Raw genomic sequence first — 27,568 nt, 5'->3', positions numbered from 1 at the left:
CATAATTTGAATCATTATGTGTCCTTTTTATATTATACAGTTCTTTCCACTGATTCTGATGACATGTGCCCGTAGTTCTGGAGTTTGTTGTGTCTGAGTATTGAGATTCTGTGCTTGGTTAAAATCATGTACCTAATTTAAGGTGTTTATGTCAAGTACCAGCATCCCCCAATATTTCCCAATTCACCCACTCTTCTGGATAAACCGACCGATATTTAGCTCCTTTACAAAGTCTGCGGACAGTCAGAGCAGCACGCGGTATGCAGCGGCGCCTCGGCCCCGCCCTCATGGGGAGGAGTCAGGGTGACGTTAGGCGTCAGCGGCGCGCGCAGCACGTAGCACGGGGGATTCAGCGCTGATACCGGCGCAGTTTGGGGAGCGTCATGGCGGATAAGGCACAGTTGCTCGAAGCTATCAAAACACAAGGAGAGCTGGTCCGGAAGCTCAAGACAGAAAAGGCCGGCAAAGAGCAGGTCAGTCTGCGACAGCGCCGGCCTCCGATATGAACGTCGTCAAGCAGAAATCCAGGTTTAGGTAGTTAGGGTCCGTGCAGCACGTTAGCATGTAGTAACAGTGAATGAGGCCCTCGTCAGTGATCATCGAATGGCTGAATGCATGTCATGGGCTGATAACATGCATAATATACAACTGTAATTAAACAGATTAACAACCAGCTATAAGCATACCTTAATCTGATGTATCTACTTATTTGGATAACGGTCATTTAGATACGTCTGTGTGGTCGAAAGCCTGTGTCTGTAGCCGTAACGTTAGGTACCTAACCTGTAATTGTCATATAGTTAGTTGGCCGCGAATGTTTTTATGTGCAGTTTGTAGCTAAATACATTAAAATGACGGAATTTACACTTAGCGAAATGTGATGGCAATCGTCATGAGTGGTAATGCGCTGGTGCCCATCTGACGCAATAATCATGTAATGCCGGCGTTTCCGTAATGTCCACTCTGCACAAAATAACCTAAACGTGAGCATACGTTATTGTGTTTTGAGTACATAAGTGTCTATATATTAACATTTACAGTTCTTTAAATCCGCAGATTTAAAAAGAGTAGGCCTAATTGCAGGGTTTGTTTTAACGTTGCCCTATTATGCAGTTTAACCATTGGGTTTCGTATTTGTATTTTCTTTGGAAACACTCAATGTCCTGCTTGTATCTAAGCATTGTGCACCTTGTGTAGTGAACTTGATCAGGCAGCATACGTTCTGATGAGCTGTTTTTTTTTACCCTACATAAGTTTTGATTGCTCGCCCTCATGTCTTGTCCCCATGTGGTGTGGTGATGCCTCACTTACACCCTCTACTGCTAGGGTCGCTGATCACTTTTCTCCTGTTCTTCCTGCTTGGTGTATCTTCGCCATTGGGGGATTCATCCATCATTGCTGTCTTCCCTTCACCGCTGCTGTACCACGGATGGCCTTTTACTTTGGATTATTTTATGCCCTATAATTGATATATGGGTTGTTGAACGTTTGGACTTGGGTGAACCACCCTAACTTTGTGCATGTGAACATTTTTGATGGTTATATTTTTCTCTGTTGGGAACATGAATAAATTGGGAATGTTTCCTGTGCGTCTGATCACTGGACTTATTGCACATGGACGCGGACTGTGTCCACGGCCTCTCCGGCATCTCTCTGGGATGACTGTCTCACAGGTATGTGCTGGGGTTTGTGTAGGGGGTGTGGTCTGTTTCTGAGTGAACGTGAAAGTGAATAGTTGTCATTGTTGACACACCACAGCACACAATGCACAACAAAATGTATCCTCTGCATTTAACCCATATGTGACATCGTGGCATAGCAGGGAGCAGCTAATTCAGTGCTTGGGGGCGGTACCTTGCTCAAGGTACCTCAGTGGTGCCTTGCTGGTCGGGGATTCGGACCAGCAGCCTTTCAATTACAAGTGCACATCCCCAACCATTAGGCCTTTTTTTTCATGCAAGTTCCATAAAACTTCTGCTGATGTGCATCGCTTTCAGGGTCACCAGAGGTGTTCGCTGCCACTAAAAACAATGCGTTTGCGTGGGCCCCCTGGGATTTTGGGCCCCCTGCTGGCCATAGTCAGTCACTACACTAAATATTAAATAGACACATTCCTTATTTAAGATGCTGAAGCAGCATATTCTGCTAATCAGCTAGCTAGCTGCCATCCTCTGACTCTGCCCACTAGATATTTAGTTTTTGAAACTTCTGAGGAGGGTCTAGGGGGGCACGAAGTGAGTTTTTGAATGGGGTCCCCGAAACAGTCACACCTTTTATATTTGCTTTTTTAACAGTTGTTCAGTGCGTATCTCATATCTCCATTGTCTTCCATATCTCCTGAACCGCCCTTGTAACACTGTCCTGGAAGATGGACGGACTTGCTTTCACTTGTTATAAACATTTTGCCTTGCCGCTGTTACTCTGAGATAACAACCAGAACGTAAACATTGCTATGACACCACCAGAGCCTGTACTGTATCCCAGGATGTGAGATGCATCAGCCCATACCTGCTCGCTCAAAGTCATCTCTGTGCCTCCTGTGCGTCCCACAGATCGATGAGGAAGTTGCCAAACTCCTGCAGCTCAAGGCCCAGTTGGGCGGAGATGACTGCAAACATACCTTTGTGCTCAAGACGGCTAAGGTGAGTTTAACCTGAGCAGCGATGGCAGTAAGTGTTTCACAGAGAATGCTGTGAGAGAGCCTCCCAATATAAATCAGCTTGAAGTTTGAGGTGGGGGGGGTGAGATGGATATGTTGAGAGACTGACCTCTCTCCTGTTGTGCTGATAGGGCACCAGGGATTACAATCCCAGGCAGATGGCCATCCGGGAAAAGGTCTTCAACATCATCATTAACTGCTTCAAACGCCATGGAGCTGAAACTATCGACACACCTGTCTTTGAGCTGAAGGTACGGTCTGGAAGAGCGGCTTGCGGATCGCCGGATTCACTGGAGCACATTGACTTGATAGATGTTTTGTTGTAGGAAACATTGACGGGGAAGTACGGTGAAGACTCCAAGCTCATCTATGACCTGAAGGACCAGGGTGGAGAACTGCTGTCTCTGCGCTATGATCTCACTGTATCCTTTGGACCCCTGTCCCCTCAGTACCAGCCGTAGATGTTCTGAGGTATGCACTGAGTCTCGGTTGAGGTATAATCACCCTTGTTCACTAGCCTGCCTTTGATTGGTAGGTTGCATTGTTTGAGTGTTGGGAATTCATTTAAGGACTGTAAAATGCAGTGTTGCAGTGTTACAGATTGATGGTTAGAGGCTGACGGGAGTCAAATACGCACTGGCTTTTTCTCCTTAATGAAACGTTATTCAGGTGCCCTTTGCACGCTACCTTGCCATGAACAAGATCACCAATATCAAAAGGTACCACATTGCCAAAGTCTACCGGCGAGACAACCCAGCCATGACACGAGGGCGCTACAGGGAGTTCTATCAATGTGTAGGTGGAACCGCTGCTACTCTGTCGCGTTTTAACCATCGGTTCTCCACCTGCGTCACCTAAGGCATCGCCTAATCCCATTTTCAGCTAGAAACTTTCCTCATTGTGGTAGCTCTCATTGGAATTCGTCTCGCATGCTTTTCAGCCTCAAAAGCACAAACAAAACACACAGTTTTGGATGTTGCATTTGTTGTCTTCCCATCCTGCGATATATTCAGTTATTGAATCGCGCAACTGAAATGGGGGGGGGGACGTTTAACAAAATGTCCATTTGTCGAGTCCTGGTTATTTCTGTGCTGCTCCAAACATCCCGTAGACGAATTTGGGAAAATGTCGATCCGCTACAGTCACTGTTTATGCATTTTCCCTTCCCAGTTAGTCTATATTACTGTTTACTGGCACTGCCTTCTGGAGTGTTTTGTAGCCCAGTAGGTAAGACGTCTAGGGTGGGGTACTTAATGCTCGATATGAATAGTGCTTCAGTTTCAGCCAGCGGTATAAGTACACCTGAGATGTACGCTTTCTTCACTCCCAATGCTACCAAGCGGAACACGAACAGTTCTCATTGTCTGCATTGCAGTGACGTGTAGTTGCATTTTTAGGGAGGTGCGGGCAGGCAGCAGCCTGGGGTTCACGGTTACACCTATCTTAGGGCATCGAATTAACTCAAAAGAATAAGTCAACCTTAACACGACACACCTGATACAGATAATCCGCTGTTTAATATACCTGGCACTAATGCGGGGATTCTACTGATGGGCCTGATTGTCTGTTATCGGGTGTGTTAAATTAGCGATGCACCTAAGCTTTTCAGGGTGGGACATCTCCAGGAGCGGGAATCGGCAGACATTAAGTGGAATATTAGATGCCTCTTGTGTTACTTTGTTCCTCTTTTAGTAAGAATGAAATCTGTGTTGCACCTTATACGTTTATGATTGGTATTGATGATGATTAGTTGTCAACTGATGGGTTTTCCAAGGGCCACTGCTGCTGTGGTGGTTTAGAGACGTGTTTCTCAAACCAGCCCTTCAGGAGCCCCAGGCAGGCCACATTTTTGCTTTTGTTTAGCAGAAATGTGGACTGACTGGTAGGGATTCTGGGAGGGAGCGAAAACACGAGCTTCCTGAGGACCGGATTGAGAAAGATTGATTTAGAGCAGAGCTAGGCAATCTTATCCAGAAAGGGCTGTTGTGTGTGCGGGTTTTCGCTGCAACTCCCTAATCAGATTACTGATAACTCTTCAACCAATCAGTCCTCTTTTCACACCTGCTTTTGAGCAGCTGACCTAAAGGCTATCCCAAAAATCTGCATGCACACCAGCCCTATTCGGATAGTATTGCCTTCCCCTGATTTCTAGGGCAGTGTGGGTAATGCCTCGTATTGGATTATACTGAAATATGGGCCATTAAAAAAATTAGTATAAAGGTATTATTATCAAACTTCACAAATTTAGTAAATATAAAACTGCTATACTGTATCTGCTTCAGCCTTATTTTAACAGAATATTGAAGCATAGTCATTTCATAAACCAATCCGACACACCTAAAAAACAGTCCAACAATCTCCTTTATTCATGTAGGCTTTATAGTCTTTCCATAAAAATAAGCATTTTTAAAACATTTTTCCCCTGCACATTATGTTACTGATTTATTGGGATTTAACAGTAAAGTCTTTCAGTTTTAAATAATGTGGCGGACAGTAGGGAATTCTGCATTTTTCTTCCAGACCATGTTTAACAGCATTTAAATGAAATGCCTCATTGAATCTTAAAAGCACTGATGTGTAAGATTGTGATAAGTGGAGCTAAACTAGAAATTTAAATACATTAAGGAGAGAAGCCCCCATTTATCTCCCCCCGTTTCAGTTCATGAAGTTATTAGTCCCGGATCTAATAGCAACTCCATGTTCCGGTTTAATGGGAGGTTTTGTGTAGTGGCTGTGAATACAGAAATGTGATGAGCTTATTTGACAAGCTAGGTGGTAGAGTGGATGCTGGCAGAGGGGAAGCCGAAATGAAGACTGTCAGAAGTCGTAGATAAGATCACTGAGCCCAGCCAGTTCTAATTTACCGGCATCTTTAATGTCACACATATATTGGAACGCCTTTTGAATATAATGTGACACTTCAATTCAGTTGTAATTGTATAGCGCGTTTTCACAGCCTTGCATTATCTCAAAGCACTTTACATTATTCTTGCCCCAAAGCCCCCAATGAGCCAGAATAGTGAGGAAAATCTCCCTAGAACCAATGCAGGGACTTAAAGGGGCTGCTGTTACTCTACTGCTGTTTTGAGCGAATGCTACAGGTGCTTTGTTTTATTTTGAGTAAAATTGATCAACTTCTCAAAATTGTAATTATCAAAACATACGGATTCCAACTATGGCATTGACCAAGGTTACCGAAGAGGCTGACGCTCAGATTATAGCCTGCATTTGTGAATTGTCTACCTGAATACGATGGACGATGATGTAAACGCTTTGATATTTCATTATACACACAAAGCGTAGCTTAAATTAAACTTCTCATGGACATTATAAGATAAACCCAGGTTTCCTGCCACTCAAGCAGATGCCTGGTTGGCAGCAGATCTGTCTCCAGCTTTTAACCAATGGTCTCTTGATACAGGTGTGTTGGGGAAAGCGCCGAAGCTTTGACCCCTTCAATACCTATGTGGAGAAAGCGTACTGGCTTCTCACTCCACACTCTGCACTTCTCGGACTCAGGAATAAAGAGACAGCACGCTTCCTATCTTTTACTTGCGCAAGGGTGCCCACTCACTTAGATGCAACAGACAGTATCTGCGCCTCAGTTCAGTGTCACACAGGGCGGTCCCTTGGCTTCTTTATTTATACAGAAGGGGAGGGGTTACAATGGGGAGTATCCTTAGGCTATTAATGCTGTTTTGTGCTTCTTGCGAAGGGGTTAAACACAGGACCTTGCATTCCTCAGAGTGGGCCCCCTTGCTGTATCGACAGAGTCTATTACCACTCCCAGGGTGATTGTGAAAAAGGAACAATCTTACAGAACCAGAGAGGATGTCCTGTTCTAACAGGCTCTGCGTCAAAGCTGATAAACTGTTTGCCTACCTACACACAATTAATATGATAAGAAATGTACATTTTCATTCTAACAAGGTGGATCGCTAACATTGCAGGAATCATCGCTATATTTTAAGACCACTCTACATGAACAGTGCTTTTATCAGTAACCTCTGTGTCTTTATTGCCTCATGCCGCCATTCAAAAAAAGATATCCTATTTCTGTATATCAGCCAGCTAATTTACTAGTCCCTGCCATGCGTCTGAGGGTCCCCGAGGACCGGGTTGAGAAGTACTGTATTAGTCGATCAGCGATTAATTATTTTTCTTTAGCAGGCATTAGCAGTAGGTTATGCACTTCACCCACTGGCTTGGCTCAGGACTCCAGCAGTCCATGTTCCACACGATCATATCTGCAGACACTTTTATCCTTTAGGCAGTGTAGCATCTGGCCTTCTGCTGAGCACTTGTTTTCATTGGCTCCTAGGATTTTGACATCGCAGGGCAATACGATGCCATGATTCCTGACGCCGAGTGTTTGAAGATCGTCTATGAGATCCTGAGTGACCTGCAGCTGGGGGATTTCTGCATTAAGGTTAGACCATAAAATAGCTCTCTTCCACATTTATCTCTTAGAAGCGTGGTCATCTCTCCAACCGCTGTTCCTCGATGGTTGGGGGCTTGGGTAGCTGGGCTTGAATGTGTGGAGCTGGTGCTTGATGTTACATCTAGCATTCTTTTGCAGGTCAATGACAGGCGTATTCTTGACGGGATGTTTGCGGTCTGCGGCGTACCGGACGAGAAGTTCCGCACCATCTGCTCAACAGTGGACAAACTGGACAAGGTGATCTGAGCGTGCACATGTCTGAATAGAGGGTGCCTAGGAGGTTGTATCTGGCTTTACTGTGTTTCCCATCATACTGGTTTGTCAGGTGTGCTTTGCCTTCTTGATTGCGCTCTTTGGAAGCATGCCTGTTGAATTCCACGTAAAATGGGAAGCATGTTGACCAAGCTGCCTTGTCTGAGGTTGCATCTGGGTTCTTTCCATTAGATGCCTTGGGAGGATGTCAAGAACGAGATGGTGAACGAGAAAGGTTTGGCTCCAGAGGTAGCAGACCAAATTGGGGAGTACGTTAGTAAGCGAGGTGAGTCTTACTTGAACCAAGGCTGTTTTTTTGAAGTCCCCTCTCTGTTTGGTAATATACTGAATGGGCGTGTTCAGTCAGAAGGTTGGAATCTTGCTTTTCGTTGGACGCTTGATGTATGAATGAGGCTTGCATGATGCAATGTAATTCCTGCAGCTTCCTGCAAGTGTATCATGGAAATAGATGTCAGTTTAGATGAGATGTCAAGTAAAGATTAGTTATAACAGACCAGAATTGCATAGTTCATGGCCAGAAATTAAAAATCCAGACCAAGATTTTGTTTCAACCATCCAGTTGTGGACTCTGTAGTTTTTATATGCACCTGGTTTGTTGAAACAAAACCTTGGTCTGGATTTTTACTTTCTGGACCTGAGCTATCCACCTTTGTAAGAGACCCACTCAGCACTGTGCCTTTCGACTACGGCTCTCTTATATTTTAACACTGTTACAATGGTGCTGTACTGGATTTAATGTGGGTTTAAAGTAGGCAGGATGTATTGAGTATGACCCTCATGCTCTCATTATACAGGCAGTCCCTTGGTTAAGAACGTCCGAACAGCCAACTCATACTTACGAACAGACTGCCATAAAGCCTATTACATTAGAAATTCAAGTTAAATACAATGGTTCGTAATAACAAACATACGCACTACTGTGTGATTCTCCTGGACACATTGTGCGGCTTCATTGGCTTGTTGGCTCAAGGCGCCGCTACAGTACTGTGTTACTTTTATTATCGCTGTATAATAATAATAATAATAATAATCAGGGAACCACATAACCGATACTCAAGTACGCATTCGCTGTATAAAGCGATATGCGCGACAGTTTCTCGTTGTAGTAGCGCAACTGCATATTTAACGTGCATTTGCGCTGTTCTGACAAAAAAAAAATCATTGTGCACTTTATCCTTTATACCGCAAACGTAGAACAAATTAGCCACATAAAGGTTAAAATTTCTTGTCATAGTGCGAACGCACATAAATATGCATTTGTGCTGCTACGACAGGAAATTGCCACACGCCTTGCTTTATACGTCCGTGTGTACCAGTGATATGCTTCCCTGATAATAATAATTGATCGATTAATAATAATAATAATTATTATTATTTTTCCGACTTACCTACAAATTCAACTTAAAGACTGACTTAGGGAACGGATCTCGTTTGTAACCCGTGGACTGTCTGTAACTGGGACTTTGGCTTCTTTGGTTGTGCTGTCAGCCTCTGTAGACCTTCTCTACACATTCGGTGCCCTTTTTCAGGTAGTGAATCTTCCTCTCTCTGTTTCAGGTGGAATGGAGCTGGTGGACGAGCTGTTACAGGACCCTAAAATGTCCCAGAGCAAGCAGGCCTGCGCTGGGCTGGCAGACATGAAGCAGCTGTTTTGCTACCTGGAGCTGTTCAAGGTGACGAAGGTAGGTCATGTGACATGGCGGGAGTCCAGAATGGAGGCGGTGACGCCCGGGGGGTGGGCACGTCGCGGGCACAACGGGGCTTTCACCAAGTGTCAGAGAAACCTGCCTTTTGTCTAGCTTCTGAAATCCAGTACCGGAGGAAATGGGAACAATGAGCACATGCCTTTCAGAAATGGTCCATTCGGGGTTACAGAACACATCAGGTATGTGTTACGTATATGAGCGAGACAAACGAAGTGAAATCGCCTGAATAAACGGCTAAGTGACTCTGTAGGACACGCCTTCTGACTTTGTCAGCTTTGAAAGGCGCTTTGTTGTCATAGTTTTGGACCAGTTTGGCGTGCATCTTATACTAAAGGACTTCAGTTATTTGCAATTTGATTCCCGCATAATAAGGTATGTGTGAAGGTTAATGTGATGACAGTCCCACTAACCTTGGGTTCCAAATGCTTTTGGTTTCTATATATTTACTTTTTTCCTGTTTCTCGTTATTCTGTTCCTTTATATTTTCATTTCCTGTAACCAGTGAACTGCTGCTTCATACAGTGATGTAAAGCATCCCAGTAAGGTGCTGTAGATCTTTCACTCTAAAGGTTGGTTCATACTTCTCCGCACAAGCGCAGTACTCGCGTATCCACTCTGCGTATGCGTAAATGGAAACGTTCTTAGTCCTCCGATCAAGCCACGTACTTTGCACACGCGTACATTGTGTTGTTTTTATAGTTTTATCAATAATAATAATATAAATTATTCTGATATTCCCTGCGCACGTACCATAGCAGTGATGTTTATGTCCATTTCTCTGTTTTCCAAATTCAGAGAGCCAGATCACAGGGTTTCCAACTTTGGTCAGCTGACTGGCGCGACATTTTCAATTCGAGACAAATCTGCACACGCATTTACATGTGTGTAACAGTTTAATTACCTTCTGAATAATCTGTAGGGTTTGCAAACTACCCCAACGGCCGTCAAAAGCATCCATGTTGGTATTTTAAAGTGAACGCCAGGGAATCGATAATGTCCAGAGCTGCGCAGACACAAATTCGGAGTGCGGAGGCGCACAATGACGTAAAACGCGTCGTAAACATTCGAGGGGACACGTCCACTAGTACACGTGCAGAGGAGGATGAACCAGCCTTAAGAACATCCCATGGACTGCAGACTCAAATGTGTATGACTCTCTAGACCCTGCTGACCTTGATAGATAAATGGTTCTTTGTCACAGGTCGTAAATCCGACCAGGAGCCCCTTGATGTCAGTGTGGTAATTGAACGGTGGTAACTGCCCGGTGGCAAATGCAGTGAGAATTACCGCTCTCGGCTCCAAGCCGTCTGACGGAAGCACAAGGCAGGGGCAGCGGACTGATCACAAGCCTGACATGACCCTCTAGTCTTGAGTTTCTGTGCCGTCTTGATGTTTATAATCCTCCTTGCTGTGATTTATATTAGGCGACTTGCCATCGTCTGTTACTTTGGTAGATTCTCTTACGCATAATTGCTAAGAGGAGGTTCAGCTGCTGGCGAGTGAGCAGGTGGGGGACATGGGGACGACTGAGGAATGATGACTGTGCAGGGCGGAGTGTGTGGCTGTAATCAGAAGGTCACCGGTTCAAATCCCAGGGTCAGTGTTGGGCACCTGAGCGAGGCCCTTAGCCCTCAGTTGCTCCAGAGACTGTCTGACCGTGCTTTCAGTTCTATGTCACGTTGGATATGAGCATGTGCTAAGTAGATAAATTGGAATTGTGACAAACTGAAACATCAACCTTGCAGGGAAGTGTGGTCGGTTGTCCAGGAAGTGTAGCCGTTTGTCCAGGAAGTGTAGTCGGTTGTCCAGGAAGTGTAGTCGGTTGTCCAGGAAGTGTAGTCGGTTGTCCAGGAAGTGTAGTCGGTTGTCCAGGAAGTGTAGTCAGACTGCTCTTGTACTCCATTAATTTTTTAAAAGCTGTCCTGCTCAATCCTCTTCGTGTCCGTAGGTGCTGTTTGATCTCAGCCTGGCCCGTGGTCTTGATTACTACACGGGCGTGATCTACGAGGCTACACTGGCGTCGACCGTCCCAGCACAGCAACAGAACGACAGCGCCAGTGAAGAGGGCGTCAGCGTGGGCAGCGTGGCCGGGGGCGGACGCTACGACGGCCTGGTGGGCATGTTCGACCCCAAAGGCCGCAAGGTGCCATGTGTCGGCGTCAGCATCGGGATCGAGCGCATCTTCTCCATCATGGAGCAGAAGGCAGAGGTAGGACTCCCCCTCTCATGAAGAGGGACACGTGCTCCTGTAGCTCAAGAAGTAAAGCACCATGCTAACGATGCCAAGGTTGTGGGTTCAAATCCCGGGGATTATGCGTACGTTACATAATGTCAGATAAGATGAGTAAAAATGAAATGGTGAGCTGCTGTGGGTTTGTTCCCAGACACCCACATTTCTGAGTGGAGAATAGCTTCTGGTTTGAAATGAAGTCAGTGGTGGATTGCAGTGATACACCTACAGCAAGTTAGGAATGTGAAGTTAAGTTACTGTTACTGTACTTGGGGAATTCAATGAGATTCTTTTGACAGTTGTGGGAAGGTGCAAGGTGGGGGTGGGGGGAGACCGTAGTGCAATGCAGGACATAATGTTGCGATATAGGAAGAAAAAAAATGAATATTAATAGAGTGGGGAATGGATGGCTAAGGGTGTGACGGTACGAAAAACACAACGCGGTTTGGTATGTTTTCGGTACAGCGGGGGAACAAAGTACTTAAGTCTGTCAATACTGCTGCAACCTACTAAAAAAAAAAAAAAAAATTCACTTAAAAGGAAATCAAAATAAATATTCTCTCAAGTAAATAAAATATCCATTAAGGTGCATATTTAGAAAATTAACTGTACCTGATCTGTACTGTATTCACATTCGCAGCTTTCAGCTTCGTATTGCAACTGTGCAACACAAATATTGTCTGAAAAAATACAAAGCATAACAAAATAAATATCCATTACGGTGCAGCATTTAAAAAAATACCTGCACTGTACTTGTATTCATATTAACAGCTTCCAGCTTCACGGACGCGTAGCTTCTTGGCTTCAACCGCTCCTTTCCGAATGTCGCACAGGGAAAAATGCAAACACACAAAGGTTCTGCATTTGCTGCATTCGTTTGGTACTTAAGCGTACCGAACTAAAAGACCCGTTTCCAAAAATTTCCAGTATGAATACATGTGCCGTTAGACTCCTACAGCTAGCTATGTGGGATGTGCAAATTGACAGTAATTGTTTTTTCGGGATTCTATATGCGTACTGTGTACCTTTCGGTTTGCAGCACTTGTTCTGTACACTGTGTGCACCGTCTTTGCACTGCACTGTATGTATTTTTGTCTGCACCCTACGTACTTGCTGCTGTAGGCACAAGAATTTCCCCCTGGAATCAAAAATGTTCATCTAATCTAATACAGAATTATTGAAAAGGTGGCACGTTAACTGTGTAGTTCAGTGGTTATGGGACAGACGGGTGCAGGTTGTTTCGTCGGGTGGTGTGGATGGAGATGCAGATTTCCCAGGGAGCGTCATGACATTTGTTAGAAATTTGGTTTATCTCTGGAGAAACGTGTGTTGTCTGGGATTCAGAATGGGGAGTCTTACAGCACAGGACTGAAGGGTGGTCTCCCTCTCGCTCTCCTCCCCCAACCCCCAGGCTGAGAAGGTACGGACCACGGAGACGCAAGTGCTGGTCGCGTCGGCACAGAAGAACCTGCTGGAGGAGCGGCTGAAGCTGACGGCGGAGCTCTGGGAAGCCGGAGTGAAGGTATCGCGTGGCAGGACGGCGTCCTCGGCGTGTCGGCACCCGAGGTTCGCCGGCTCAGCGTCCCGTGTCTGTGTCGTAGGCAGAAGTGATGTACAAGAAGAATCCCAAGCTGCTGAACCAGCTGCAGTACTGTGAGGAGACGGGTATCCCCCTAGTGGCCATCATCGGCGAGCAGGAGCTGAAGGACGGGGTGGTTAAGCTGCGGACGGTGACCAGCCGTGAAGAGGTACCCCGCAGCCCGGGCTGGTGCCCGCTGGGCGCTGGCATACCCTGACCCCTCTGTTTATGTGACGTATGCAGATGCTAACATTATTCCTACATTGTACTGATACCAAACAGTAAACTACTGAAGCAATGAGGACAAAGTAATGTGCTCGTTTACGATCGCAGCCTAATACTGACATCACCTCTCATTTCTAGGTGGACGTGTCACGGGCGGAGCTGGTGGGGGAAGTAAAGAAACGATCTGGCTGATCATAGATTCCCTGGGACCCTAAGTGATGCCCAGTCTTTCCAATTGATATCCCAATAACAGCTGTCTGCTAACGGCTAGGCTGCCCTCCTTGTTAGTCTGTGTACCTTAAAGGAACCAAAACCAGATGTTCCATTCCAGCTGAAATAATGTCACAGCTCACCTTACATCCATACTTGTTTACTTAAAATCAGTCCTATAAATAAAATGGTGTCCTATTTAAAATCTCTCTTGGTCCGTTTTCTGTGACCTTAGATGCAGAGCTGTCTTCAGAATGAGTAGTGAGTGAAATGGGAACTTCACCGTGAAACATTCCATGCAGATTCAACACTTTGAAGTGTTTTCTCTCAACTGGAAAAAGGAATTAAAAAATAAACATTCTATAATCCAGCCTGTTGTGCAAAGTCATTTACAGTGTAATCTAATTTACAGCCCTGGTCATAACTATAAACTCACAATTTTTATGGTTTAATTTTCCACTAAACCATTCTTTAGGGTTGGGTGGTTTCTTTTCTAAACCATTCAAATGTGTGGGGCTCATGGCTTTGAACCCTGGTTCCGGCAGATATCCTGTTTTACTTCAGCACTCCATTGAGCCAGTTACCGGTGATTGATTTGACGAGCCAGGCTGGGGGGGGGGGGGGGGGGGGGGGGGGGCGGGCAGATTAGATCTGTGCTCCCCCACTTACTGTCCATCAGCACAACCAGACATCTTTTAGTTTCTCATTTTAATACAAGAACGAGTCAAACAAAAGCCAGCCATGGATTAGTGCACGTCAGAACATTCCGCAAAAGTGCAAAACCAAAAGAAATTAAAAAAGTGCAAAACCACAAGTGAAATAAAAACGTTCACACACAAAAAAAAGACAGTGATGAGCATGCAGCTGAAAAGAGGAGCAGAGGTGATCCCCCAAAATCAAACACATGACCTGTAATAACCAAGGAGAGATCACACCCACATTTTTCATATATGGTTCTCAGTACATTTTCTCAAAAGTAAAACTATTAATTATTATTTTTTCCACAATTCAAAAGATGCAAAGATTTCTGCTAAATAAAATTTCTAAAAAAAAAACAAGCCAACCTCCAGGTTGTGCAATAAAAGGGGCATCTCAAGCCTGGTAGAGAGACCTCAGGATGTGCTCGGCCGCTGCATGGTACACTTCCTCCCTCTGGGCAGCCCCGCTGCAGCCTGGCAGCACGCGGGTCATGCCCGTGTACGGCAGCGGCACGCCCGGGATCAGCACCCTGAAGGCGAAGCAGAGGAAGCCCTCCGGGCTGGAGCAGAGGTACTGCGTGCTGTAGAGGGGGGGGCCCAAATCCAGCATGTCACACACCTTCCTCAGCAAGGCCACGGCGTCCCCGAACAGGAGCGCCTCTCTGCCCGGGCGGGCCGGCCGGGGCAGGGAGGGATACTGTCCGAGGGCTGGGCGATGGCCTCCATCCAGGAGGGGGGGGGGAAGGAGGGAAGACCGGAGGGTCACCTGGGGAAAGCCTGGCGGGGGAGAGGCTGAGAGCTTCGCCTGATCGGCGTCCTGCCGGGGCTTCCCCGAAAAGCTCTGCCACTTCACCGTGATCATGATGTCAAACCTCTTCTTGAACGCTGACATACAAGTGAGAATCAAAGAACATTTTGGATTAAGGGCTTTGCTGAATGACCCCCGAGCTACACGACCCCCCCCGAGCTACAGGCCCCCCATTTCTGTTTCGGGGCCCCCGGTACTCCATCCTACCTTCACACAGCACTTTCTTTGCCATGGAGGCGGTGTAGTGCGAGGTGTACTGCACCACAGCGGTGACTCCGCCTCCCTTGCCAGGCCGCAGCGTCAGGCTCTCCACGCCGTCGGCGATGCCACGCAACACCTGCAGCAGCTGCTCACGTTGCACCCCGGCTGGCATCTCACCCAGGCTCAGCTGCCTCTTCTCCGTGCTGCGGCGCACGACCAGCCGCGCGCCCTCCTGCAGCTCGTGTCGGTGCAGGGTGCGTATGGCGACGCCGGCGTGGAGCGGGTCCCCGTACTTGGCGTAAGCGAAGCCGCGGTTCTGCCCGCTGAAGTTCATCATGAGCCGGAACTCGTAGAGCGGCGCCACGTGCTGGAAGAGCGGGATCAGCCGGTCCTCGTAGATGTCCCGCGGGATCTGGCTGATGAACACCTCACATCCAGGCCCTGGCACTGGTCCAGTCCAGTCTGGCCAGTCGGTGATGTCATCATTACATCCAAACAGCATTCACACAAGGCTTATTTAAAATCATAACTCTTTATACAACTATCCATAATGTGTACAGCAATACCTCATCATACGTCAAATCTGACTTTCCGTCAGTTTTTCATTAAAAATACAGTATGTGGAAAAAATACAAATCATCTTAAGTCGGTTTACGTAACCTTATGTCGGTCAGGCGACGTTAAAATATGTAAAATAATATATTGTAGTGTATAAATTCAAACAGAAGCTTATAAATGAAAAAATATTGGGTGCCACTTTACAATAAGGTTAAACATATAAAGAGTTTATGAATGGTTTATAATCTGGTTATTAGTTAGGTTGTAACACTTATTATTAAGACAATTTTAAACAAGTTATAACAGTTTTCATTTTATTAATGAGTTACCACCATTTACAAGTGGCACCAAATATTATCCTATTTACCTGGTGTTTGGTGCTGATTTTTAGGGGGTTTCGTGTTAAGTAGTTTTTCGACTTATGTCGTGCCTTTTAGAACCCATTACTGACGTAGGGCGAGGCATTACTGTATATTCATTTCCCGCACCATGGTATTCTAACACACTACCATGTTTTTTTTTTAACTCTAAAATCAGGCAGCCCTGTTTGCAGTGACATCACGCTTGGGAGAAACTGCGCAACTAAAAATGTCAGCTCAATTACGTGATATCATTATGAGCAAAATACTTCAAGGCCAGCTATCCATTTGCGCTGCTGAAACACTTCATAAAAGATTTATAAAAGTCCGAGACTGGCACTCACTGGGCGGCGGACCCCCGTACTTCCGCTGTCCATTTATCTGGACCAACTTTACCGCCGTCTTCTGGACCCAGCACTCTAATGAAGAAATGCTTGCAGGGTTCAACACCTTCAAAGACAAAAAAACACCAGCATATATCTGCATCACTGTTGGGCACTTCTTGAAAATAATGAGCATATTTATAATGCCATTTGGGTAAAATGAGTATACCTAACACATACTGCAAGTTGTCAATATGAATTTGCAAAATTCTCTATTCATAGCTCAAACTAATAAACATTTTAAGCTGACGTCTAGCTTAGCACTGTATATGTGGTAATTACAAGAGGAGAAAGTTACTTTGGAAATGTGTTATGCACTGATTCGGTCTGTCTTGCTAACCCGCAAATGCGTGGGTTTTCAATTATAATCGTGCCTGTAGCACATCAGCAGTGGCACGGAGATATTTTAATATCTCAACTTAGATTATGATGTTCTGAACTTTTGCAGCCAAATATAACATTTGCAACAACCCCCCACTATACACTGAGAGAATTTCCATAAGCCTAGAATTTATCATCTACATAAGATATGTTCATTACTTTCTTAATGTTGCAATATTCATTTATTGACCTGTCCATGGGCGTCAAATACAGGGGGCTGTAACCCCCCGCCAATAATCACCAAAAGTTACGCCCTCGGACCTGTGAAAGAGATGTAGGCATATAGTACCAATTACTCCGCCTTAGAGCTAATTGGTCGTGACCTCCTCCAGTTTAGATGCTTTTAGGCAGTTTCTACCGCGCTTTATTTCACAAAGTATTTATATTCTACTGCGGCTGCATCTATCCACGTAACGGACAATAGACATATAAAACTAAAGCCCAAGGAACAGGCCGCGTGTCGGTAATGAGGGAAACACGTGTTCATGTCGGGCAGCAGACGGGAGGTGCCGGGGCGGGTTCCTCTATGTGGAAAAAAAAAAGATATTTCATCAATAACTCCTAATGGCCTCAAAGGTGAATGAAACTTTGAATCATCGACTGTTTGCTGTAAACTATGTAGTTCAGAGTATATGAACTACACGGGACCTTCACTAAGTTAAGTATATACAAGTTTACATTATTTAGCTATATGTGTGTGGGGGGTATAAAAACTCGTACTATTGCAAACTGAGAATTCAGATGGACGGACGATGAACCTCTACGCGTCTGGGAAATTCGAAGAAAAACAATCCCAACTGCAAGGGAGGAAAATCACAAAGCCTGAAGCAAAACAGGGAGTCGGCGGGTATATTAATGCTGCAGAATCAAAGAGTTTAGACAAAAAAGACATATTTAGACTAAATATAATTATACTAGTCTACAGAAGTTTATTGTAGGCCTAAAACCTTATTAAACATAACTTAAGCTATCAAAATGAGTATGAGCTAGACAAATGCAAAATGCAAGGCCCACATACGCAATCTAATTTCGCGTGTGCGCAATTAACGCAACTTTAACGTTATTTTAACCAAACGCAAACATTTAAATGCACGCTGCAATGCGCGCATCGGTTATATTCCATAAATGAAACGCTTCATCTACATTTTTGAAGCTTATGGAAAAAGCACAGAAGGTGAATAATGGCTCGGGGGGGGGATCTGCTTCTGACGGGGCAGGTCCATCTTAAAGCCGAGCGCTTCACGCACCTGTGTCCGCCCGTCCTCCATCATGCCTGGGGGGGTAATCGCTTCAACGACTCTTCCCCAAATGACGTTAGTGCAATAGTCAGAAAAGCCAAACTTTTGCTCCAGACCAGCTTTTATTGATTATTTGCATCTGTCCAATGAACGATATAGAGGGCGAGGGCTATAAGCGTCAATCCCCACCCTAAATGTCATGCCCCCCGCCTCTCTTGATTTAGGGGTGTGAGGCGAAGCGCTACGTCTCTGCTGTCCGATGCTGTAAAACGCAGCCCTTTTTATTTTAGACCGGGTGGCAAATGGGCTTCTACGGTCCGGTTAATACTCTTCGCGTCAACAATTATATCATCATTAACCGCTGGGGCTAATCAAAGGAGCTGCTGTTTATCATGAAATAAAATGAAACGCAGCGGCTGCTTGGCTTTCGCTCTCTTTTCTATTATGCGCTTCATTTCATGGGTTTCTGAATTTTGCCTGCATCGTAATAATGCAGTAAATGCATGCATAAAACACATATATTCACGACCATATATGTGGACAATGTGAAGAATTTAATAAAAGTGGAGCTATATGCGTGTCTTGCGAAAATATTAGGGCCGCATCTGTGCCGTCTTGTTCGGCCGGATTGCTGAAGCTGAGAATCGCTTATGCAACCTTTTAATTGTAGCCTATCCTATGACTAAGTCGGTAAGTAAACGGCTTTGTGCTGTTAAGTTTTTTTTCTGCGCATCTCAGCTGTTGCTTTTTGTAGCGTTTGCACCGGCCTCGGACCAGCATCCCACCCCCGATTTCCTCGCCAGCCGCTCGGTCTGCAGGGTCGGTCTCATCTAAGCATTTCCTTGATAAGAGACTTCAAATGCGTTTGGAAAATGCATTTCGCGGAAACCGCAAACCAAAGCAGAAAGCAAAAAACTACACTGGAGTGCCTTAAAAATCAGAAAGTGGGACACTCGAGGATTCACTTGACTGAGACACATACCAAAGCACTTATGGCTGTAATTGCTTTCAGTACTATACGGAGTACAAGCAACCTGTGTACTTTATACCGTAAATATAAGTAATATATAGTAATATATGTCTATTTTCCATATCCCCCTATTCAATGAAGGGAGCATGGAGCTTATGCCAGTGAACGGTGGTCATGAGACATGATAAACCCTGACAGGGATGCCTGTCTGTCACAGGGCCTTTGGGAGGAAAGCAGAGTATCTGAAGGTACTCTGCTACCCCCCCTTCTACATGCTGTAGAAGTATACTTAACTTTATTCATTAAAGTTACACCTTGCACCTGTAAAAATGTTCTTCAAAAATCCATGATCAAGGATCTTTTGTGAGGCAACTTAAATCTCTATGACCGCTCAGTCGTTCTTCCTAAGAACAAAAATCTATGCTCGCTCTCGTGCACTATTGAGTGGGTCTGCAAAAAGCCTGATTAAAAGATAGGCATTAGAATCAGAATGATCTTGCACGTTGGGTTATTTTTTGTTGTTGTTTGTTCAGTGCTGTGTCCAAACAACATACAGTGTGTACACAGTGTCAGTGCCTACAGTGAGAGCGAGAAGGAAGTAGTGTACACAAAGAGACACAAAACGGGGATGGGGGGGCATGTGGAGGGATTGGGCTGGTAGGCAGCGTGGTCAGAGTGGGGGTAGTATATGTGTGTAATACAGCTCAGAATGTTTTATCAGTATTTGTAGGTCAGAGACTGATAGTGGTGGTGATGCAGTGGAAAGTGCAGCAACTATGAGGCTTTGTCAAGATGTAAGGCAACATCTGAGATTCTCCAAGGGGGTGCTATACCACGCCCACACAGGCTTCAACACTGGCTTCAATTTTATGTATGATAGGTAAAAGAAATATAAAACAAAGGAAATAACACGATGTGCTCTTGAATCTGAGAAAACAGTGGATCCCGTTGGAGCCCTCCACAAGGGTAAGGTGTTTTAAGTCTCTACAATCAAGTGTTTTTCCAAAAGAATATTTTTCCAGAAGACGATCATGTTTGGGTATGACACTAAGCAACTGGGCCAAGAGTCATGGTGCCTGATGTCACATCAATCGATCAGGCCATGTCAGAGGTCACAGTGGTGGAGAACACCAAGCACAAGTGAGAGAGAGTACGGCAAGTGTGGGAGAGTACGGCAGGCGAGGGAGAGTACGGCAAGGGAGGGAGAGTATGGCAAGTGTGGGAGAGTACGGCAGGCGAGGGAGAGCACGGCAGGCGAGGGAAAGCACGGCAGGCGAGGGAGAGTACGGCAGGCGAGGGAGAGTACTGCAAGGGAGGGAGAGTACGGCAGGCGAGGGAGAGTACGGCAAGGGAGGGAGAGCACGGCAGGCGAGAGAGAGTACGGCAGGCGAGGGAGAGTACTGCAAGGGAGGGAGAGTACGGCAGGCGAGGGAGAGTACGGCAGGCGTGGGAGAGTACGGCAAGGGAGGGAGAGTACGGCAGGTGAGGGAGAGTATGGCAAGCGAGGGAGAGTACGGCAGGCGAGGGAGAGTACAAAACGAAACAAATCAACAACAAACACAGGTACAGGTACGTTGCCATGCTTCTCTTCGCTACCCCACCCCGCTCTCCACAGTGTGGGAGTCACAGCGCAGGGTCAGCTAACACGCAGCCCCCCTGGAGCTGGGGGATAAGGGCCTCGTTCAGGGGCCCACAGACATGTGACTGTCCTGCCACGGCTCAAACCTGCGACTTTCTGACCACAGGCACAGAGGTGTAGCCCAATGAGAAACACATAGCAAGTGAGGGAGGGTCCGGCAACTGAATGAAGCACAAATGATTGAAGGCCATATCTGCCGGAGCTTACATACACACTCGCCTACCTGTTTGCACTGCCTGTAGTCTCCTCTATTTTGACTAATGCACTTTTTACTTCCCCTACCCCTCCTGGGGTGTGCAGCCTGGAGACCCAAATATATCATCTACCCTGCTGCCTGCGACGTCCCCTGGCTTGTTCAGTGGGGGCTTTGGGCAGGGATAACGTGAAGTGCTTTGAGACAATGTAATGTTGTGAAAATGTGCTATACAAATACGATTGAACTGAATAGAATATAGCAAATGAGTTAGAGTATGGCAAGTGAGGGAAGAGTATGGCAAGGTGCAAGACATGTAAAAGTAGTATTGCAACATATTAGTAATAATAATATATGATTAGAAGTACATGTGTTTCCCACATGTCAGACACGTGTCTCACGTGGGCCTCAATCAGCCCTGAGTAAGATTCTCCGAGGAAGAAGGTGAGGAGAAAATGTTAAGGACTCCCCAGAGACTGCCAGCGTTTGCCAGAAGTGAGTTTCAGAAGTGATTAGTTTACGGGCCGGTTGGCTGTTGGTGATTCTCGCTGCCCATCTCCTCATCCTACAATTGGGCAGATGTTCGCTGGAGGGCACTTTGCTGCCAAAAACCTTCTCAGCACAGCGGATGGCTGGCCGCAGTGGGCCCGTGCACAGCTAAGCCAGAGAGCCATGGGGGGACATCAAGATAATTTCTAAACATAATCTATGTAAAAAATTTTCATGTTGGTCAAACTAAAACCGACCATAATGATAATACACAGTTGCTGTAAGCTTTTTCAAATGGCTACGAATGGTACCGTGTGTTTCTGTAATTCTGAACCTGAGATAGGTATAGTAATGTAGGGTAACTGCCAACTGCAATCCTAAATTATTTATCGTGGTCCTGAAATAATTGAGTTAATTACAAACAAATAAGCAATTGGAACTGTTTGGTAAAATACTTTTATATACCTTTCAAAGGGAAACTGCTTGGAAATAGAGGTGAAGGGGTGTCTAATTTTTGGTCTAATTTTAGTGTCTTTGCATAAGATGTAGTTGCTGTGCTACCCACCAGATGGCGATGTAGACTTTTATTCCATTCAACTATCCATTTTTGTATAGTCATTTATGCAGCAGAGGGTCATAAGGATAGAGTGTCCTAAGAAATATACATATGCACACAATAGATTTCACATGACTCCACAAAATACGCATATAACCTTGGCATGTATTTAGAATGTTCTCTGGTAGCAGATCAGTCACTTTACCGTTATTAAGCATTATAAATATAATAGGTAAGCAATACATATAGGCAAATATATGCATATTTTGTCCAAAGTGACATACAAGTGAAGATCAGTGTCAGCCAGCATCCATCAAACAATAGGGGTTCAGAACCTTGAGCCAGGACTAGCCTGCTCTGCCAGCCACAGGATTTGAACCTATGACCTTCTGATATGGGCAAAGATTCCTAATTTACTAAGCTGCACACGGTTTCTATTATATCTTTTATAGGCAGTAATTTTATCTAGTTTGTCCTTGGATTGTTTTCCAATATTGTATTAGCTTGGTAACTGTCCTTCATATATACACAAAATGTTACGTCAAATTAGCATGTGTTATAGTATGCCAAAGTACTAGTCAATCAATGGCGTACACAAACTGGTACAGATGATGTTGGAGCTGGTCTGCCGGACTGATTGCAGTCTCAGTACAGCAAGAAAATGTTAAGGACTCCAGCCAGAAATACACAGTCAGACCAACAACAGAAGTGAGATTAGGGACTGGGGATTAAAGGTCACCTCGACCTGTGGGAAGCGATTTCATTTTTAATGATAAAGTTCATAGCAGGAGCTAAGTTATTGCCTGACATGGATGAACCATAATTAGGCTGCTGTTGAAGGTATTTTGTATTTGCACTTGTTTTACACTTATATATTTATCTGTACGTTGCATCTTCCTGTGATCAATAAAGTCTTATCTTGCCGTTTTAAGTTTGAACGTTGTATGTCGTTTTTTTTTACGTGACAACAATGTACAGAACCTATTGTAGTCTCACCTTGTTCGCTTTCCCTCCTGTGTTTAAAAGAATGAAGAGCAGACATTCCACATGGCTTGTCCCAGTGTTTGTGCGACCCGCTGAATCTAAACATCCATTACGGTGTATCGGGGGCTGACGAACCTGAAAATTTCACGGTGGCTCAGATCGCGTCGGATTTGTTCCTGTGACATCGACGTGCATCTCATGCATACAAATATAAAAGAATCACGTATCTGAAAATGTTAATGTTGCTGCTGGAGCTGCCTGTCTGGTCTTCGCCCCTTGGGGGGGTTTTGATATGAAACTAACAGTGCATGTGTGTGTGTGTGTGTGTGTTGGGGGGGGGGGGTATACTGAGGATTTCTGTGTTTATTCTGTTTAATGTTAAGTTTATTTAGGGGAATCTCACATGTTTTTACCTCAAATGCTTGATTCAAGGTTGACTGCTCACAAATAAAGCAGCACGAAAGGACTGGAACACGTTTTAATGGGATATTCAGAATCCAGTGAGATCTGATAGTGTATGAAAACAGGGCACAGGCTTTGTCTATAGGGAGAACGCAGAGTTTAGCACACAGAGAAAGCAAAAATGTGGATGATGCACAGAAAATAAGGAATGAAGGGGACTAAGTGACAGATACTGGGAGACCTGTGTTGTCACTGGTATGGCTGAGGCAGGGAATCATGGGAAATTTTAAAGGAGCTGGCTTTGCGGGAAGCGCGTAGCTGGTAATTGACTAACTGGCTATCTCTCAAAACAAACAGAATGAAAAGTGTAAACAAACAGAGAACTGAGTGGGATTTTGACGCAATGAGATCTGTCAGATCAGGTCTCTATGGCAACAGCCGATACCCTCAAACATGCAGGCACATGGAAATACCACTCAGTCACTCACTCACTCACTCACTTATAAACACATATACATGTATTCACACCACATAAAAGGTAAATCCAGTGCTGGCAGCAGAACAGATCTGACCGGCGGGCCCAGGATTTTCATGGGGGGGCGGGGGTGGCGATGGTACAAGTTGTCAATTGGGGGCGGGGCTGCATTGGGTACATAGAATTTCCGTAACCACGCCCCTTGGAGAGACAGGGCTTCTTTTAGTATGTACATCATTATTTAAAAAATTAAATTACAATAAAACACTGGGTGGGTGGCATTCGGGGAGGGCATAACGGCTCATTTGGGTGTGGGGGGTATGCCCCCCCATGACATTGACCCTTACTAAATTATTTAAATACCAGTTAAATGTTAAAACTCACTCAGTATACAGGCCCGGTAAGGCAGTCACAGGCCATGGATTAAAAATAAAATCATTAAAACAGTGACTATTAAAAAATGAAGCCACACCCCAGCATGCAGTTACTCAGGGAGTACGGCACCGTCTCTCATGCAGTTACTCAGCGAGTACGGCTCTCATGCAGTTACTCAGCGAGTACGGCACCGTCTCTCATGCAGTTACTCAGCGAGTACAGGTTGTGACTTGCCACCTAAAGTGCAGCAGTGGAAATCAGGCAGCTTTTAAAATAAATTGGTCATAAAGTAAATGAAAAAAAAAAAGCAGAGATCAGGAGACCGGCTTAAACAAGACTCGAGAGTTTCTTTATTGTCAACACATCCGTGAACAAGTACACAGTGCATTGAAATACTTTTTCCCTTGGGCTCCCTATGATGTAGCACATAAATATAAATAATGACATAAGGGGAATAAGGGGACCGTCCAGACGCCACAGAGTCCTACATCAGGCAGGGTGATGTGCCAGATGTGCCAGATGTGCCAGTGAGGGTGCCAGTGAGGGTGCCAGTGAGGGTGCCAGTGAGGGTGCCAGTGGAAGGGCAGCACCAGCACTGAACAGCACCCATCGCATTCACAGGCCACCCTGCAGGAAAATGTGTAAAAAAAAATACCTGCCTCGCTTTCTGGTATATTTGGAATATTTTGTCTGAAGCTGGTTATTTCCATTTGGTGCTCCCTGGTTTAAGAGAGGTTAAAAACCCACTGTAGTTGACTATCTGTACGTGTGAAAAACAGTGAAAACTCGCTTCAATCCAGTGCACAATCTTAGCAGAGACCCATTAGTAGAGGCTGGCAAATATGCAGGTATAAATTTTCATGCTACTAATATATCTTCCTGTAGTTTTTTTTCTTCCTGACATTTAGTAGGTTTGAAATAAAATTAAACGCCTCCAGAAAGTTGCCAGTTGATACACTGGGTGCTTCTGCTCCATTGTTAGTCAGGGCTGTGGAGATACGTCACTGTCTCATTGAATGATGGGATAGCACTTAGTGGGTAAGACGCAGTAGCTTGTAACGAGGGGGGGGCTGGGTGGAGTGCTCCCCAGCGGTGTTACACTGTCATGGGACTTGAATCCACACCGTTCTGTCCAACATGGCCGCCCTTAGAGGCACACTCTGCCTTGTGTTTTCCTGTGATGTGATTGGATATGTGAATGTGGGGTGAGTGGCGAGTGGGGGTGGGGGGGGAGCAGTTTACTTCCCGTGTGTTCATGTTCTGTATTTGCCCTGGTCATCCTGTCAGCACTGCAGGTGTGCAAAGTGCGCGCAGCTGCAGCCACTCAAAACTAACAACACGCCCCCCCCCCCCCACTGCCAGTCCCGGCCGAGCAAGTGACACATCTGTGAGAGAGAGGACAGGCCTGGTGTCACTGCACGGAGATGAGCAAGTGAAAACAGACACCTACAAAAAGTCACCTACCAAAAGTATATTTCCTACCGGGTACAACAACGCAAAGAGCCCCAAGCAAACCTTTACGCTATTCCTACCTTTAAAACTGAAAATTCATTAGAAACATGGTGATAGAGAGAGAGAGAGAGAGAGAGCGAGAGAGAGAGAGAGAGAGAGAGAGAGAATAGGAATTCATAAAACGACCAGTTGGGGTTAAAGTGAACTGGAGAGACAGGAATAGTTTTTATGTACCAGAAGTTAGACTGCTGTGTGTTATGTATAAAGGACAGATGTTTAGTGAGTTAATATTTTTTTATTGTTATTACTTGGGGGGAAAAAAGTCCCACAGACAGCAATGAGTCCCAAAGTTGTTGAAGAGCTTTTTTTTGGACTGCAGGGCCAGAGGCACCTTCCTGCCGCGTCACAATTATTATGGTGAGGAAGGGGAGGTAAAGCAGGCCCCTAAGCGTGGGACTCAGAAATCTGGAATAGAAACATAAAGTGCGGGAAAACTCAGAGGAAGCAAGAGCGTTAACGACCCCCCTGATTCTCTCTAATGTGGGTTTAGATGGGTAATAACAAAGCAGATCGTTTTCTGTCTGTTTATGCAATGTTGTCAATGTGCAGGTGTTTACTGCCCCATTGGGGGAAACTGGCAGGAGAGAGAGTGGCAAAGTGGAAGGGTCGGGGGGGGGTTAACCTTAATAAACAGTCACGGTTAAAGCCGATTATTAGATATGTCAGACCCCTGCCGAATTTTAGCACCACGCGTTTGTTGTGTCATTAGGATTCCAGGTAATACAAAACAATTCGACCGTGCTTTTACTGACTTCACATTAATTAAACAGGCCAACTGTAACAAAACGCATCACTGCGAATGTTTTTGAAGAGAATCTAGGCGTACTTACTACATGACTCACAAAGTGAGACATTTTCAGTGATGAAACCCCACATTAGCAGGCCGGTGGGGGGGGGGAATATTTGGAACAGCCTTGAGGAGCAGCTGTGTGGAATATACCCACGCTTCGCTCCGCATTCCCGCTGAGGAACCCAGTGCCCCCGTGCACTGCCTGACGCTTCTCTGCACTGGAAGCAATTGGCAGCTTATTTCTTCCTGCGCCAGGCTTGGGTGAGCGAGGCTTTTTGTTCACTGGGGCTGTAATTATTGTAATGTCTGTCTGAACACCAGGTCATGCGTCAGTGCTGCTGAAAGAGGCCAGAGAGCTGTCAGCCCAGAATGAAACGCCAGCACACTAATTTGTGTATTAAACAAATCTATTGTTGTAATTTAGTGAGTTTAAGGAGCGTCGATGTTCCTCTCTGGCTTTCACTTACTTTTATTATCCTTTTGTGTGAGGGCAGAAATGCAGCATGAGGCCTTACAGTCGAGGTTCCCAACCCCCCAGCCGTGCAACACTGGAGGGGAGTCGCCACGCGTCCCGAAGTCGATATCAACGGAATCGGCCCATATTGATAAATAAAATGTCATGTCCCGAAAAAATATGCGATTTGGCCCGTAAGCATTGCGAACCCACCGCAATCGATAGACAGACTGTATTGCCGGGGACTCCCCTCACCCATTTTACCCATGGACATCAAACTATTGGGAAGCCCCTACCCCAAAGGGACAGTGGCTCGTTGGACCCGCGTACACCTCCTATACCCCAGGAGTCTCCCGGCGGCCACAAACGTGATGTTGAACGTAAAAATGAAACCTCAGCAGGCCATACCAGAGGGCCCAGCACAGATGTGTGCCGGTGCCCCCCCCCCCCCCCCAGCCCCGCAGAGGTACACGCGCCTTGCTCCGTTGCCCTCCAGTGGAATGGCAAGTTCCCATCTGTTCACTGTCATTTCATATACCTTCCTCCGGCAAACTTAGAAGGAGTTGGGGAAGTCAGCTTGCGTTTGTATTCACCGTGTTTATCGTGTACGTTTTTAGCCACGCCGTGGTGTACTATCAGAACAAGTAGTGAAATCAAGCTACGGTTTTTAAGATGTTATGTATCTATTTTTAAGTCATCTTCTAATCATGACATAACATTAATTACCCCTACTAATAGACTAAATAGACTGATATATGTTATTGCAAATACATGCAACTA

At 45.5% G+C, this 27,568-nt stretch overlaps 2 protein-coding genes across 4 annotated transcripts; one reads left to right on the top strand and one right to left on the bottom strand.

Annotated features, from left to right (window-relative positions):
- Positions 1–315: 315 nt before the first annotated feature.
- hars (histidyl-tRNA synthetase) lies at positions 316–13,693 on the top strand. 2 transcript variants are annotated; one of them, XM_023829450.2, is made up of 14 exons: positions 329–473; positions 1,327–1,673; positions 2,553–2,642; positions 2,791–2,910; positions 2,986–3,081; positions 3,329–3,454; positions 6,981–7,088; positions 7,239–7,337; positions 7,545–7,638; positions 8,931–9,055; positions 11,028–11,288; positions 12,721–12,831; positions 12,911–13,057; positions 13,252–13,693. In XM_023829450.2, the coding sequence occupies exons 2-14, from the start codon at positions 1,536–1,538 to the stop codon at positions 13,303–13,305; spliced, it is 1,569 nt and encodes a 522-aa protein (XP_023685218.1). In that variant the 5' UTR covers positions 329–473; positions 1,327–1,535; the 3' UTR covers positions 13,306–13,693. The 2 variants fall into 2 exon arrangements, with proteins under 2 accessions (XP_023685219.1, XP_023685218.1); XM_023829451.2 differs by lacking the exon at positions 1,327–1,673 and having other exon boundaries at positions 316–473.
- A 323-nt stretch (positions 13,694–14,016) lies between these two features.
- Positions 14,017–18,544, bottom strand: dnd1 (DND microRNA-mediated repression inhibitor 1). Of its 2 annotated transcripts, none has more exons than XM_023829385.1 (4): positions 17,959–18,544; positions 16,292–16,397; positions 15,037–15,513; positions 14,017–14,906 (listed from the first exon to the last, which is right to left on the bottom strand). In XM_023829385.1, exons 1-4 carry the CDS (start codon positions 17,980–17,982, stop codon positions 14,416–14,418), a joined length of 1,098 nt encoding a protein of 365 aa, XP_023685153.1. In that variant the 5' UTR covers positions 17,983–18,544; the 3' UTR covers positions 14,017–14,415. The 2 variants fall into 2 exon arrangements, with proteins under 2 accessions (XP_023685153.1, XP_023685154.1); XM_023829386.2 differs by having other exon boundaries at positions 15,037–15,492; positions 17,959–18,534.
- Positions 18,545–27,568: the final 9,024 nt, after the last annotated feature.

This window comes from Paramormyrops kingsleyae, chromosome 10, assembly GCF_048594095.1.
Source record: "Paramormyrops kingsleyae isolate MSU_618 chromosome 10, PKINGS_0.4, whole genome shotgun sequence".
Lineage (NCBI taxonomy): Eukaryota > Metazoa > Chordata > Actinopteri > Osteoglossiformes > Mormyridae > Paramormyrops > Paramormyrops kingsleyae.
The sequence above is the reverse complement of the archived record's forward strand: the minus strand, read 5'-3'. Positions and strand labels throughout refer to the sequence as shown.

Bases quoted from the DNA above. Each gene is read 5' to 3' on its own strand.
- hars (XM_023829450.2), top strand. From the start codon at position 1,536: ATGGTTATATTTTTCTCTGTTGGGAACATGAATAAATTGGGAATGTTT. The intron at 2,643-2,790 runs GTGAGTTTAACC...TTGTGCTGATAG, and splicing joins TTGTGCTCAAGACGGCTAAG to GGCACCAGGGATTACAATCC. The intron at 7,089-7,238 runs GTTAGACCATAA...ATTCTTTTGCAG, and splicing joins TGGGGGATTTCTGCATTAAG to GTCAATGACAGGCGTATTCT.
- dnd1 (XM_023829385.1), bottom strand. From the start codon at position 17,982: ATGATGGAGGACGGGCGGACACAG. The intron at 16,398-17,958 runs GTGCGTGAAGCG...TTGTCTTTGAAG, and splicing joins TGGAGGACGGGCGGACACAG to GTGTTGAACCCTGCAAGCAT. The intron at 15,514-16,291 runs GTGAGTGCCAGT...TTGGATGTAATG, and splicing joins GTACGGGGGTCCGCCGCCCA to ATGACATCACCGACTGGCCA.